The 14,089-nt window shown below is 38.2% G+C and overlaps 2 protein-coding genes across 2 annotated transcripts in view; one reads left to right on the top strand and one right to left on the bottom strand.

Moving 5' to 3' along the window:
* The first annotated feature begins 3,035 nt into the window (after positions 1 to 3,035).
* The window catches only part of LOC6641275 (AF4/FMR2 family member lilli), a 65,470-nt gene continuing 54,416 nt past the window's right edge, over positions 3,036 to 14,089 (top strand). The window contains exon 1 of the mRNA XM_002064270.4: positions 3,036 to 3,453. Within this exon, the coding sequence (XP_002064306.2) occupies positions 3,143 to 3,453 (311 nt within the window). The 5' untranslated portion in view covers positions 3,036 to 3,142. The remainder of the gene's footprint in view (positions 3,454 to 14,089) is intronic.
* LOC124460452 lies at positions 11,775 to 12,582 on the bottom strand. Its single transcript, XM_047011265.1, has 2 exons — positions 12,426 to 12,582; positions 11,775 to 12,352 (listed from the first exon to the last, which is right to left on the bottom strand). Exons 1-2 carry the CDS (start codon positions 12,439 to 12,441, stop codon positions 11,796 to 11,798), a joined length of 573 nt encoding a protein of 190 aa, XP_046867221.1. The 5' UTR covers positions 12,442 to 12,582; the 3' UTR covers positions 11,775 to 11,795.

The raw sequence follows: 14,089 nt of genomic DNA, 5'->3' as shown, positions 1-14,089 counted from the left end.
TACCCTGGCCAAACAAATATAGAACATTTTGGTAAGATCCATGTTGATGATATGTTTCGTAATATGAGATTTTGTAAGGTCCTTAATATTCGCAACTCTTGGGATTTGGCGTAAGCTCAATTTATACCGAATTCAAAAAAAGCTTTCGGAGTGCAACACATTCCGAACACACACACACAGAGACACAGAGACACAGAGTAAATTAACAGCGTTCAGCTTCTGTTAGTTAACAGCTGCTGCTTCTCTGTGTGGGGGAAAACAGAGCTCAACAGCTGAGAGAATCAACAGTCAGTGGAGTCCAGGCGAATCTAATTTAAAATAACGTGTCCCACAGTCAAGTGACTTTAGTTCCTGTTCAGCCTTTGTCGGTTACGTTTGCCGAGCACTGAGCTTGAAATTAGAATAGAGATATTCAAAAATCTACTACCAATCCAGTCCAGCCGCCAAAAAGGAAATTCAAATTAAATTTTCCAAAAATAATCAGAAAATCTTACAAATTCCAAAAAAAAATAAACTCGACTAGTGACATTTTTTAAAAAATAAAATACAAATTTGAGAGTTACCAAGGTTTGCTATTTTCTCGTAATTTTTTGAATATTTTTTTGTTTTGAATATTTTCAAAAAAAGTGTATGTGTGACAAAAAAAAAAAGGAGAAATTTGGGACAAATTTACAAACTCGGAGTAAACGTATAAGAACGTGTAAGGTCAGGTGTCCTTTTTCTCGGTATATGAGCGAGTGTGTGTGTGTGTGTGATGATCCCTCGGCCATTATCTATTATAAAGCCATTTTTTTATGCTTGCCTTGGCATAATTTTTTTTTTTTTGGAAAGATATTATTTTATGCAAACGTCTGCAGAAAAATGTTTTCCTTTTCATTTTTTTTTTGTTGTGTTGTTCGTTTTGGGTTAATTTTCGTTGCCTTTTCATTTTTGATGAGCATGTGTGTGTGTAGGATTTGGATTGGTGTTGGTTTTGGTGTTCGCTGTTCCACAGTGGTTTGCTTAGATGGTTGGTTGGTTGGTTGGTTACTACCTCTGAAGGACAATCAAGGTTTAGAGGCAACAGGCTTTTGTCCATTCCACCCAACAAACGCTTGGCTGGCATCAACTCTCATCTCTACTACTCTGCCTCGTCCTTTGCGTCAGCAACATCATCATCTTCCACCATCTTCTTGCCAGTTGCCAGTTCATCCTTTATTTATATGCTCACCGCCCACATGCCACACAATTTTCGCGCTCTGCCCTTTTGTTATGCATGGCATCGGCTTTGCCAGAGTCGGAGAGACGGGGGGGATAGGGACAGGGATAGAAACAGATGCGGCAGCGTCGGCGGCGGCGGCAGCACGACCGTGTGAATCATTTCATATGCAAATGCTGTGAAAATTCTCTCATTTGTGATAACCGGACGAGACAATGTTGTCGGAGCGGTGTTGGGAGGGGGTGTGACGAAAGTTGAGGTCAATGCGGTATAGGATTGTAAATTGGTAGCTAGTCTCTGTCTCTGCGGTCAGAAACTGTGAAGAATTCAGAGCATAAAAGTTTTGCGGCTTTTCCGGTTTTAACTACCATTTTGGTTTATGTATATTCTAGTCAGAGTTAAGGGCAACGCCAGCTGAAAAGAATTTGTAAAATAAACAAACAATTTTGTTGGAATATTTTAGACACACAGAAGTGCAAAGGGCTGATTCAAAGGGAAATAATTTTTCTCTTAACTAGAGTCTTTCTCTGTCTCTACCACATTCTCACTGTGGATGAGTTTGCCATTAAGTGTAGCATACTTATCAGCTGCTGTTGTTGCTGATAACTTTGTTGACTAATTTTTGGTTGCCCTCTACGAAAACACAAAACAGAACTCCAGTTCTCTCTCTGTGTGTGTGTGTGTGTGTATATCTAATTTATGACCATGACAAGTCGTTTGGTAATCAACCATTTTGCCGGTTGTTTGTAGTCCACAAAACTCTAATCTAATCTCTATCTCTTTCGTTCGTTCCGCCCTCGATTTATGGTATAGAACCTAACACCCACCCACATAACAAACGAAAGCCATCCCCTCCCATCCCCCCTCCCTCATTTCGTTCGCCTCATTGTTTGTCGAATGATTTGCGACTCTTTGCTTCTGACTGGCAGCATTAAAATTGTATTATTTTTTAATTACTTTTATTTTATTTTTCACTATCGATCAAAGCCACAGACACATCCACTTGTTGGCTCGTCAACTGATGGTGATGGTGAATGTGAGTGTGAGTGTGAGTGTGGGCGGTAATTCAAGCCAGATGGTTATAATGATGACACATTAAGTGCAGGTTATACCAAAGCCACATGTTAGTCAGTCCAGTCAGTCAGTCCACACTCTTCTAATGAATGGCTTCAAATTTAAGCTTCACTGGTTTAGTAAGCCGATTTGCTAACAGGTGGTCTTAGCTTAGCTTGTTCAACTGTTTCCATCTTCTTGGTTCCTCGTTAAAAGTAAGAAAATGGCAAACATTTTCTAAATAGACACAACTGAATTTTGTTTGAATTTTGTTTTGATTGCTTTTGTGAAAAGTATTTTTAACACTCATTTAATGAGCAATCGTTGTGGTCTAATTTTGAGAAATTCATTTATATATAGAGAAAATCCAAGAAGACAAACTCACCTGAGGCATTAAGCACGAAATCCCTTCTACAAAAGAAAATGCTGGTTAATTCGGCGCACACCAAAACCAAAAAGAGAAAACCAAAAAATTAAACCAGCCAAAAAGTCCAAACGAAAAAAAATGCATAATAACAGGGTCTAAGTCGCTTTGCCACGAGCCAGGCCAATTAATTTACATTACGTTCTCGTTTTTTTTTTTTTTTTTTTTGGTTTTTGGTTTTTATTTGGCCTTTTCTTTTCTCATTTTTACTTGGGCTCCTCTTCCACTTGCCGTCGCTCCATTAGCATTATTTTCGTTTCGTTTGCGTTGCTAACTTCGGTCAATGCAAAGTGTAAAGCATAAAAAAAAAAGGATTTATTAAAAAACAATTAGAGCACTTTTGTTGTCGACTACAGAACGCTTCGCATACACTCGACCCGCTCGTCGCATTTGTCGTTAAAGGATACGCAAAGAAACACACAAAAAAAAACAAAAGGGAAAGGGAAACGATACAAAAGAGAAAAACCATGTCTGACAGTCAGTATCAGGATAAGGCAAGTGGGCCATCATCGCCCCCATCGCCAGTGGCACCGGTAACCGAGGAGCAAGAGGCGCCAAGCAGCAGCAATAGCAGCAACAGCACCAGCAATGGTCATGCCCTAACAGCTGCAGCTGGTCAGGAGACCAATGGATCAGGAGCAGGAGCAGAAGTCGGGGCAGATGCCGGAAACGCCGGAAGTGAAGCTGCAGATGGAGCCATTGCTCAATTGTCCCTGGATCAGGCAGAGGTAGGCAGATATCAAGACCGGGATAGGGACAGGGATTCGCATGGCGACAGGTGAGTGAGAATACATATATACATATATATATATATATATATTGAAGAGACCCTTGTAAACAGCATGTCTACATATACAATTTGTTTGCTTGTCCAGCTCCTTCTCCTCCTTTTTCTCCTTTTTCTCCACATTCTTATTCATTTGACTTACGTTCGCCGCATATATTTGTATGTATCTATATCCCTCTGCTGGCTCTATCAGCCATTATCTATTACATTACCTGCCTGTGCTCCTTTATATGTCCTTGTCAATATCCATTAGTTAATTGGGCATGCGAATGCTTCAGTTCTTGGGGGGTTCGGGCGCAAGGCACAAGAAGGACCCCCCCAAAAAAAAAAGGTGCATATGAGCCAAAACAAAACAAAACGAAAATGAACTTATTCAACCTAATTAGCATGTGAATGTATATCAGTGTGGCAAGAGACAAAAAGTTCATAATGCTCCTAATTAATCTATCTTTTTTAACCAACTTTCAATTTGATTGACATTTGACCAAGGATTGTTTTCGCTAGTCTTTGGACACAAATTTCAGAATTATGATTGAAATTCAGTGCTAGTGTTGGCAAAAGGATTTGTCTCTAACTTAATAGAAGACAAAGATGAAAATGTCTCGAAAACCCTTTATATCATCTATTTCAATGGTGCAAATCTCACGCTCTCTCGCTCTCTCGCTCTCTCTCTCTCTTGATCCTGTCGCTGAGCCCATTTAATTATGCGTCCAACAATTAACAGCAAGTGTAACAGCAGATTGAGTTGCGTGTGTGCGTGTGTGTGTATCTGGGCGTCAATAAACCGTTACCTTTTGCCACAAAGCACGAAAAAAAAATGAAAAAGGATGTCGACATTGTTGACAATGTTGCTGCCTTTCACTTTGTTGCTAATTATGTACCAATTAGTCGGCACAAGAGCTCATCCCCTTTAGGGCACTGCGGCTCATATAAGGCTTACTCGTTGGCATTGGCATTGGCATTGGCATTGGTGTTACAATTGGCGTTGACTTTGGCTTTGGCTTTGGTGTTGGCGTTGGCGTTGGCGTTCGCATTGATGTCGCAGTTGGTGTCGGTGTCGGTTTTCGCTCGACTCTAGGCTGTAGTGGTGTTAGCTACTTTCAGCGAATGGTGTGCCGTCGTTGCCAAGGTAATCTGTATATATTTTCTACCACCTGCTTAGTCTGTGCCTGTGTGTGTCTGAGAGTTTCCGTATCTCCGAGGTAGAATGATGTATTAAGCATCTTTGAAAAGAAAAAGAAGAGACTTACCAACGCCACTTTTAAAAACTAAATCGTGGTATCTGCAGTAAAAGTAATCAAAGGTGGAAGATTCGTTAGTTTTTTCTTAGTACTCTACAGAAAAGTGGAATACTCGCTAGTTCTATATTAATCTTTTACCCACTCTTTGACACGTCCTTAATAATACAAGAAATAACCAAGAAGTACAATTTTCGCTAGATTTATTGAGACGGATCTGGATCTGGATCTTCCACCCATTCCACTATGGTCTGGATGTCGATTTTTTTGGCATAAACTACAGTTTTAATGCTAGAGATTTGAAATTTTGCAAGCATGCTGGAAATACTAAAAGAAAATTTCAATTTTTTTTTTTTCGAATTGCACCATGGCTTTACCGCGATTTGTCGAAAACTATAAAATTTGACCCGATTGCATACTTTCAGGCTGCATTTTTAAATATTCGGAACTGTTTTGACGAATTAATAATTATAAACATGCACAAAATAGATAGTTTAAAATTTTATTTGTCTCATATTTGGTAGTGTAGAAAAGTGGTATGAAGAAAATAGATTACAAAAATTTTTGTTGGTGTTTTCCGGACTTCTGAACCATTTTCGCCCAAGCATCCAAGTGGAATTAACGTCGAATTGTTTATTTGAAAACCGTGAACTAACGCTTTATAAATCCTGTTGTCTTTGGTGTCTTACAATTTTCATTAACAACTATTGATATTTTAGATTCCAGCCATTTAGAATGCTTGGACATGAAGCGTTCCAACATTTGGTTGCATTTCAAAAGGTTCTTTTAATGAATGATTCAAAATTACTTATTTTTTTTTATCTATTTCTTTTATTTTTTCGTATTCCAGATGGTTATTGTTGACTTTACTGTAGATCCATTCTGATACAGATTTTATTTCTCGATTGTTGCTGCACCAAATATCGATGAGTTTTTTATGACAAAATTCGAACTTGCCTGAATATTATCAAATTAATGGAAAAGGGGGAAAAACGGGGCGAAGGCATTAGTTTGCGATCAAAGACGACATATATAGGTACCAACTTGTGTCATTACTTTTTGTCAGCAGGTGTCAGCTCGTTAGTTCTATTCCACGAAACACAGAGAACGCAAAACAATTTTCTAAAAAAATACACATTTATTGGACATTACACAACACTTAAATCCTAAGACTACACATAAAATAAATATATACATTAAAAACTACATACCTTGATGTAAATTTTCCATATTTTAAATTATTTTTATGTGCAAAATTCCACAAATGGTGGCACTTTAAACTTTATGTTTTTCTTTTTACACTTTCCACGTGTCGATTACGCACAAAGCACATGTCTGACTTTGAGACCCTGGTACGAACCCAGGGATGCCATTAAAATTTTTTTTTTATGGATATTTTGTACTCAGGGTATCTACTTTCATAATCAATTACCAAAACCACCGAATCTTTTCATGAAAGTTTGGACTTTATGCCAAAAAAATCGACATCCAGACCATAGTGCATTCGTTAATTGTACCAGGGACAAACGAGAAGTATAATACTCGCTAGTTGAATCTTGTTACTCGGTGGAATTCTTGTTTCAAAACTAAGAATCGAATTGAAATAACAGTTTATATCTTTTGCTAAGTTTATTTTAATGTTTGTCTTGATATTCGTTTATTGTGCAAGGGATAACAAAGTTTTATCTGGTTACTCGCTAGACTAATTAATATGTTAATCATCGTACCTACTCGTTGAAACTTATTTAAATCATCTTGTTAATTATGCCAATCGAATTGCGAATCACAATTATTTCACTTACGTATTCAAAATCTAGACATTTATAGCGACTAACATATTTGATTGATTACCACATTCTTCACCCTGGGCAAATTCCTGCTTGACCTACACTCGTTAAGTTTAACCGAATGCAACATGTGGAGAAGAACGTCATGAATCACATAATGGTACGCTTTTGAAGGAGTTTTATAAGTGATTTAAAATAAATACAAATGGCCAAATAATTATTAATGCATTCCATTTTAGTCATTAATTTGTCTAATTGTCTGTCTGTCTGTCTGTTGGTTCAAACTGACTGCATGATGTCAATGAATCAAGCTACTTATTGAGCTCACAAATTGATGGTATGCACTTGGTTAGCTCCTATCGAATGCCATCTGATGGTTGTCATTGATGCATTTGAATTCAAACTCAAGCTGCTTCGAATTCTTTGACCAGATTGCAAATGCTTTAACAATGACAAATTATCGTCCATGTTCATGTCCGAGCAAGCTTGGCAGTGAGATAGCAGCTGCTGCTGCTGCTGCTTTGTGACCACACTGCTCTCCCATGGGTTAACTGGTCATGTGTCGCACCAATGTTGACTTTATGCACATCAATTTTTCACAATGAAAAGCAATACAAAACCTACATGCCCTCGCAAAGAGGCAAGGCAAGGCAAGAACTGTCCTTGGCCGGGGATTATTTTGGCTTTTTGGGTTAACTATCTCCGCTCTTTTTCGAGATGCCAGCAAACAGGATCAGCATATTCAAGCACATCATGTTTTTCTCTGTGAGATTTGACAGCATAATTAACATGTTTTCACTTCAGCCAGCCAACCAGCAAGCCAGTCAGCCAGCCACTTACTCGCCAAAATCATTACCCGAAAGAGCAGCGAAGCAACGGTTTATTGGTTGGATGGGTATTAACAACATCATTAACTGGGCGTTGGGATTGCGTTGGGGTTTCTATGTTTACAGAATTGACAATGAGAATAGAGTAGGATAGAGTAGAGTAGAGTAGAGTAGAGTCGTCTCTGCTTTCGACAGGGCACGTGAGTGGCCTTTGTGATGAGCTATGGGACAGCGAGCAAGCCAACAAGAGGAGGAGGGAGAGTTGGTGAAACTGTTATTGGAAATTATTAGTTATTAGCTATTTTGCATATTTTGCAACAGTTAACCATGGAGCGACTCACCCCACAGAAATGGGTAACGGAAAGTAACTGAAAAGTGGGGGGGGGGAGAATCTCATGCATATTGATTAGTCATGCGTGTAAAGGAATAGAAATGAGATGTAGAGATAAAAACTGGGCTAAGCAAGGAGCATTGAGAATTGAGCAGCAAGGACTTTACTCGTTGCTCAAGGGACAAATGATGATTACTCTTCACTCGTCACTCGTTACTCGTTGCTTTTGATTCTCATGTTATATATTTATGCATAATTTCCTTACATTTTCATCAATTTCAAAGTCAGGCTCTTTTAAATTTTCTTGGCTAAAGTATTTTACCAGTACAGTTTACCACATTTCAACACTGTCCCGCAACATTCCCCGCCATCCGCTTGTTGTTCTCACACCTTTGCTGCGAAATTGTTCGCCGTACAAAAGAAAAGTGAAGGAAAACGTAAAGAGAGAAATGAAATGTTGCCTGCTTATTTATGTAAATCTCATATTTTCTTCATGTTTTCGCATCCGTGGGCTGAAAAATCTGTGCAAATTATAAAGTTTTCCTCTTTTCGCCTTGAAGATGAATTTTTCGGCTGGCGGTTAACTTTTGGCTCTTGTTGTTAAGCATCCTTTTTTTTGTTTTTTTTTTTTTGGGAGTTTTGCTTGGCTGCGATTTCGTTTCCGCTTTATGTCAATGCTGACAAGTTGCTCTCAAAAGAGTGAGTGAGGAGATCAAATCGAAATTGGCATCTGTTTGCCATCATTTGGCTCACATATGTACATATGTATGTACGTGTGTGTGTGTGTGTGTGTACATGGAACGACTGACTTGACCAGAAAGGCAAAATCTAATCTGATTCTGGCTTTCGAACTGGCACTGGCTTTGGCTTTGGCTTTGGCTTCAGTTTCAGTGATTTACTGGCGCTAATTCTTGCTGCTTTTGCTGCCTTTGAGTTGTCATTGCCATTCAGGGAATGCCAATTGTTTGCTTCGTACCAAAGGAGTGGGAAAATGTCGGACAGAGAGAGAGATACACACACACACACGAGAGAAAGGTATTGGAGATGGTTCACTTGCAAAAGAACCAGTCTCAGTTGCTTAAGTAAAGCAAATATTTATTTGATTTTTCACAAATTTGTTGTCTACTATGTATTTGAAACTATTTAGTTTGGGGTCATAAATATTGCAATTCATAACATATATAGATATATATACATATATAAATTTGTATTTGGATGAACTAGTTCCGCAATTAAACACGTTCACCAAACACTAAACTAAGGCTAAGGCTCAGATCCAGGCACAGGCATAGCCCAGGACAAAGGCGAAGGACGACAATGACACATGCAATACACAGAGAGAGAGAGAGAGAGGGAGAGAGCAAGAGAAGGGCCAGCAAGAGAGTGCGAGTTGGGCGGAAGAAGCAATTGGCCAAATGGCATTTGAAGTAAAACCCAGAAACGTGACAGGATTTCAAAATCGAGCAGCACGCATGCCGCATCTCTTCTAACCCAAGCCCCAAGCCCAAGCAGCCCAAGCAACCCGAGTTGCCCAAGGACCAAGAACAGCCTCAACCTGCATGTGTGTGTGTGTGTGTGTGTGTGTGAGTGTGTGGCGACAAAAACCACGTTGGCGGTAGAGAAACAAAAATTAAATCCATGTTTCCTTTTTTTTCTTCTTTTTTTTGGTTTTTTACCTTTTCATTGGCATATTTTAAGCAGGCAACCTCAAATCAGCTTTCAACTCTGCACCCTCCTCTCGCTCTCTCTTACTTTCCCTCTCTATATCCTTTCGCTTTCACGATTCACCTAAATGCCAAGCGTGCCAAACCATTGCATACTTTTGTGCGATTTGAGTAAATAATTATATGCAAGCATGCCAGAACTTCTGTTGTCTGTATGTCCGCGTAAGTGTGTGTGTGTGTGTGTGTGTGTGTGTGTGTGTGTGTAAGCGCGTGCAAGTCCTGCCACTTTAAAACAAAAACAAAAGTGAGTAAAACAACTTTGCCAGTCAATGTTCTGGCATTTTTCTCAACTGACAGCTTGAGGGCTGCGTTTTTCGTTTTGCCTGAAGTTGGAGTTCACGTCAATTGTGTGACGTCACAAACCCGTAAATTGCTTTCCTTTTTTTAGCGTTCGTTCGTCCGTCCGTTCATTCGTTCGGTTGTTTGTTTGTTGCTTTCCTCTCTAATTGTCAATTGTTGTTTGTGCAAAGTCAACTTCAAAGAGAGGCACTAGGAAACAGCAATCATTGCCATACAAAAAAAGCAACGCAACGACCAGAGAAAAAGGGAGACATCACAAAAATAAAAAAAATAATGTCAAGATAAACAAATACACAGGAGGACATCCGAAATTTGTATACGCTTAACAAGCACAAAAAATAATTTTAGGTCATCCTTTCACCAAAAGAATTGCACTGAAAAAAATACAAGGATACTGCGAAGAAAAAGCAAATACTTTTTCCTTACATCCATTTAGATCTAATGTACGATTTTTCAAGCTTGAAATATAACACATTCTAGGAAAACATAAGGTGAAATGGTTTGGAGTTCTGTTCAATTCTCTATTCTATTCTCTCTTAGGAGACTTGAAGGGTATATTAAAGTCGGCTCGTTAACTTACTTATTCAGTTTGCTTGTATAGTTGCCTGATATATGAAGGACAAGCTTCCTTGGGTGGTGATTTAATTAAAAATTGTTTCTAGCAATTGATTTTCATTTGTAGGATCATTAATTTTCATTTGCTTAACAAATGAGGTGACAAAATTATGCGAACCTGTGGCAAAGGGTAAGCAAAATGCCTGAAAATTTGAGTATCTATCACATACTTGTTGGTCTGTCTACTCTGTTGGCTTTTATTTTGGTCTTTGCATCATCGATTTTTGTGTGTCCACACACACGCAAACACACACGGCAATAGAGGTATGTATGTGTTGGTAATGGGAGAGGGGAGAGGGGAGAGATTAGGGCACGTTGGCAACGGTAATAAATCGCCATTGAAATTTTTCGTTGTTGTTGATGATTTTTTGTTTTTTTTTCGTTTTTCGTTTTGAGTGAGAGCCAAAGGACCAAAATGACATAATAGATATATTGTACCTACATATGTATGTATGTATGTATGTGTATGCATAGGCGGGTCGCTCTGTAGGTCGTCAGTTTGATTGAAAGGTGAAAAAAGGTTCGAAAGCTTTAACCTTTTCTTCCTTTTTATTTTTTTTTCGTATAAGATTTTAATCTCATTTTCGTACAGGCTTCTATAAACTACATGCGACTTATCCCAGACACTGGATAAAGGACGAAAGTCGAACCCAATTGACTATTTATTTACTTTTCATCATCATAAGTCCTTACAATAAATCTCAATCTAGATACTAAATTTACTTGAAAACTGTCTTTGTTAATAGATTTGTCTTTCTATATCCCCTTTCATTATAGGAGGTTAATGAAGAAAACATATTCGAGCATATAAGTTTAAAATAAATAAACTCCTCTTTAATTTCCAAAGGACTAAAAATTAATCTGGCCTTTTGGCTTTTCTTTTCCTTCCGTTTTTGTTAATCGCTTTTAACGTTTCGCAAATCGTTTGCAAAATGACTTTGGATTTTGCAATTAGCGCAGCTCATCAAGATTCAACTTCCGCCAATCACTTTGTATGCAACAGGTTTTTTTTTCCCCTTTTTGTGGCATCCACAAAGAGGAGACCGGACGCTTTCACTTTTATGTGACTTTTGCACCTCTCTCATCGATTTGTTCTTGGGTAAAGCACTTTGGCCATAGATTTCAAGTTGAAAAAAAGCAAATTTCGATTGTACCAAAGTTTTTTTTAGGCTTTTAAGTCTCATGGGAAAAAGACAAATGGCAGCTACACATGTCTTTTACATTTGTTGCCTTTTTGAAACTTCTTTTTAATTAAATAGTCATAAAGAAACTAGAATTCTAGCCTTCTCTTACTCGTTTTCGATGCCTTTTTAAGTCATTGCCAAGTTTTATCGACGCCTTTTAGAATCATGCGACTCATTTTAAATTCAATTTTGTGTGGTTAAATAAGTTGAAATTGTAAATGTTTGTAGCTTATTTTGAGGCAATATTTCGTCTGTCTGTTATGGTGGCCTAATCCACCGATTTAAAACAATCAAATTGATCTCAAAAACGGTATAGAAAATTAACATTTATTCCAAGTTGTTATTTTCTTTACATTTTGTCCACAACAGTCCAGGTGTATAGACACTGGCAGTTTGTAACTTGTTAGTGTCTAGAATTGTCATCGTTTGAAAGAGTCGCGAGTAGTCAACCATGACCACCTTGTGGACGTAGTTTATAAGGAAACAATGACCATAATCGTTGAATTTAAACGGGTATTTCGGTACATTGGCGGAAGCTGGCATGTCTTCAACTTTCACAAGTTTTGATAAGCCAAATGGCATCTTGGTCATCGTGTATTCCTGATCAGGCTTGCAAATTGATCGATGCTTATCGATTAACTCCTTGATTGATCGCTCACGAAGAAAGTCGTTTTCACTCAGACAATTTAGCTCCAATTCCGGTTCCTTGACTGTCTTCTTCTGCTCTGACAATTCATGCAAATAACGATAGTCGTTAATTAGGGATTTGCGGTCCAAGTTCACCGAGGCCAATTCCTCATCGCTAAGCTTATCCAAATTATATTGCTCAGCCAGCTCATCGTCGCTGAGAGTGCAAGAGCCCGACAATAACAATTTGGAGTTGGCTAAAAATAAGAGCGGATGAGAGAGAGAGAGAGAGTGAAAGTGGGTCACATATCTTAAAGAGTCATTTCTTACCTTTAAATGCCTTCATAGTGCTCGTTCAATTTATTTATTTCAGGAACTTCAACAAAGTAAATAAAGTGCTTGACTACAATGTGAACACTCTGAGTTCTAGTCCCTTTGTAATTTTCCAGATTATATATATTTCATGGCTAACTAGATGATGGCTGAAACAAATGTATCGAAAATGTATCGGGCTGTATCATTTGAATAGCGTTTGAGTGTTGAATAACGATTAGGTTACCTACCTACCTACCTACCTACCTACATACATATGTTGCTTTTATTCTTTTCTCACCCAATTATTGTTTTTACACTCTACATATGTGGGGTTAATATCCTATATTGAAGTTTTAGAAACGGGTTAAAGTAAAGTCATCAACAGACGAGTTGACTTCGTTAGTTTCACAAAAAAAAACGTTTAATAAATTAGCTAAAAATCAATAAGAAAATAAAATCAGAGGGCCGGGCCTAACTTCGACCGCGTCAAAGTTTGTATACCCTTGCAACATTTTTGGTAACTCTTTCCTTACCTATAGCCATCAAAGTGGAAAAACGTTTAAGCTAAAAAGGCTAATGTTTCCGAAAGAACGGCCTACAATCTTAGCATAGGAATTAACGAAGCTATTGATCAAAGTCACATTTTTTCCACCGCTCGTTCCTATGGGAGCTATATGATATAGTAACCCGATCTTTATCAAAGTCGGCACAGTCATTGACAGATATATTAAACTAACAAATGTTTAATTTGAAAGCAATCGCGTCAAAAGTAACGAAGTTATTGACAAAAATCACTGTTTCCGAAAGATCGTTCCTATGGGAGCTATATGATATAGTCACCCGATCTTGATCAAAGTCGGCACAGTCATTGACAGATATATTAAACTAACAAATGTTTTATTTGAAAGCAATCGCGTCAAAAGTAACGAAGTTATTGACAAAAGTCACTGTTTCCGAAAGATCGTTCCTATGGGAGCTATATGATATAGTCACCCGATCTTGATCAAAGTCGGCACAGTCATTGACAGATATATTAAACTAACAAATGTTTAATTTGAAAGCAATCGCGTCAAAAGTAACGAAGTTATTGACAAAAATCACTGTTTCCGAAAGATCGTTCCTATGGGAGCTATATGATATAGTCACCCGATCTTCAATCAAATTTGGCACAGTCGTTTATATATGTAATGACCTTACCAATATTAAATTTCACGACAATAGCTCAGAAAATAACGAAGTTATTGAGAAAAGTCACTGTTCGTGACTTTGCCATTTGTATGGGAGCTATATGATATAGTGATCCGATCCGGCTGAATCCGAGATATACAACGCGTGCAGTATATACAAGCCAACATGCAAAATTTCAACTCTGTAGCTCTAACGGTCTAGGAGGAGTTTGCGTTGATCCAGACGGACGGACAGACGGACGGACGAACGGACGGACGGACATGGCTATTTGAACTCGTCTCGTCGTGCTGATCAAGAATATATATACTTTGTATGGTCGGAGATGCTTCCTTCTATGCGTTGCACTCTTCTGACCAAAATTAATATACCCTTTTTGCAAGGGTATAATGAACAACTTATTCATAGAGTAAAGGAAAAAAGTTGACCAACAGCTGACACTTGGAGTAGGGTATAAACAAGTCGGTAAAATGGCTCTGTTACTTTTTTTGTTT

The sequence above is a fragment of the Drosophila willistoni genome (genome assembly GCF_018902025.1).
Source record: "Drosophila willistoni isolate 14030-0811.24 chromosome XL unlocalized genomic scaffold, UCI_dwil_1.1 Seg141, whole genome shotgun sequence".
In the NCBI taxonomy this organism is placed as follows: Eukaryota; Metazoa; Arthropoda; class Insecta; order Diptera; family Drosophilidae; genus Drosophila; species Drosophila willistoni.
The sequence above is the reverse complement of the archived record's forward strand: the minus strand, read 5'-3'. Positions and strand labels throughout refer to the sequence as shown.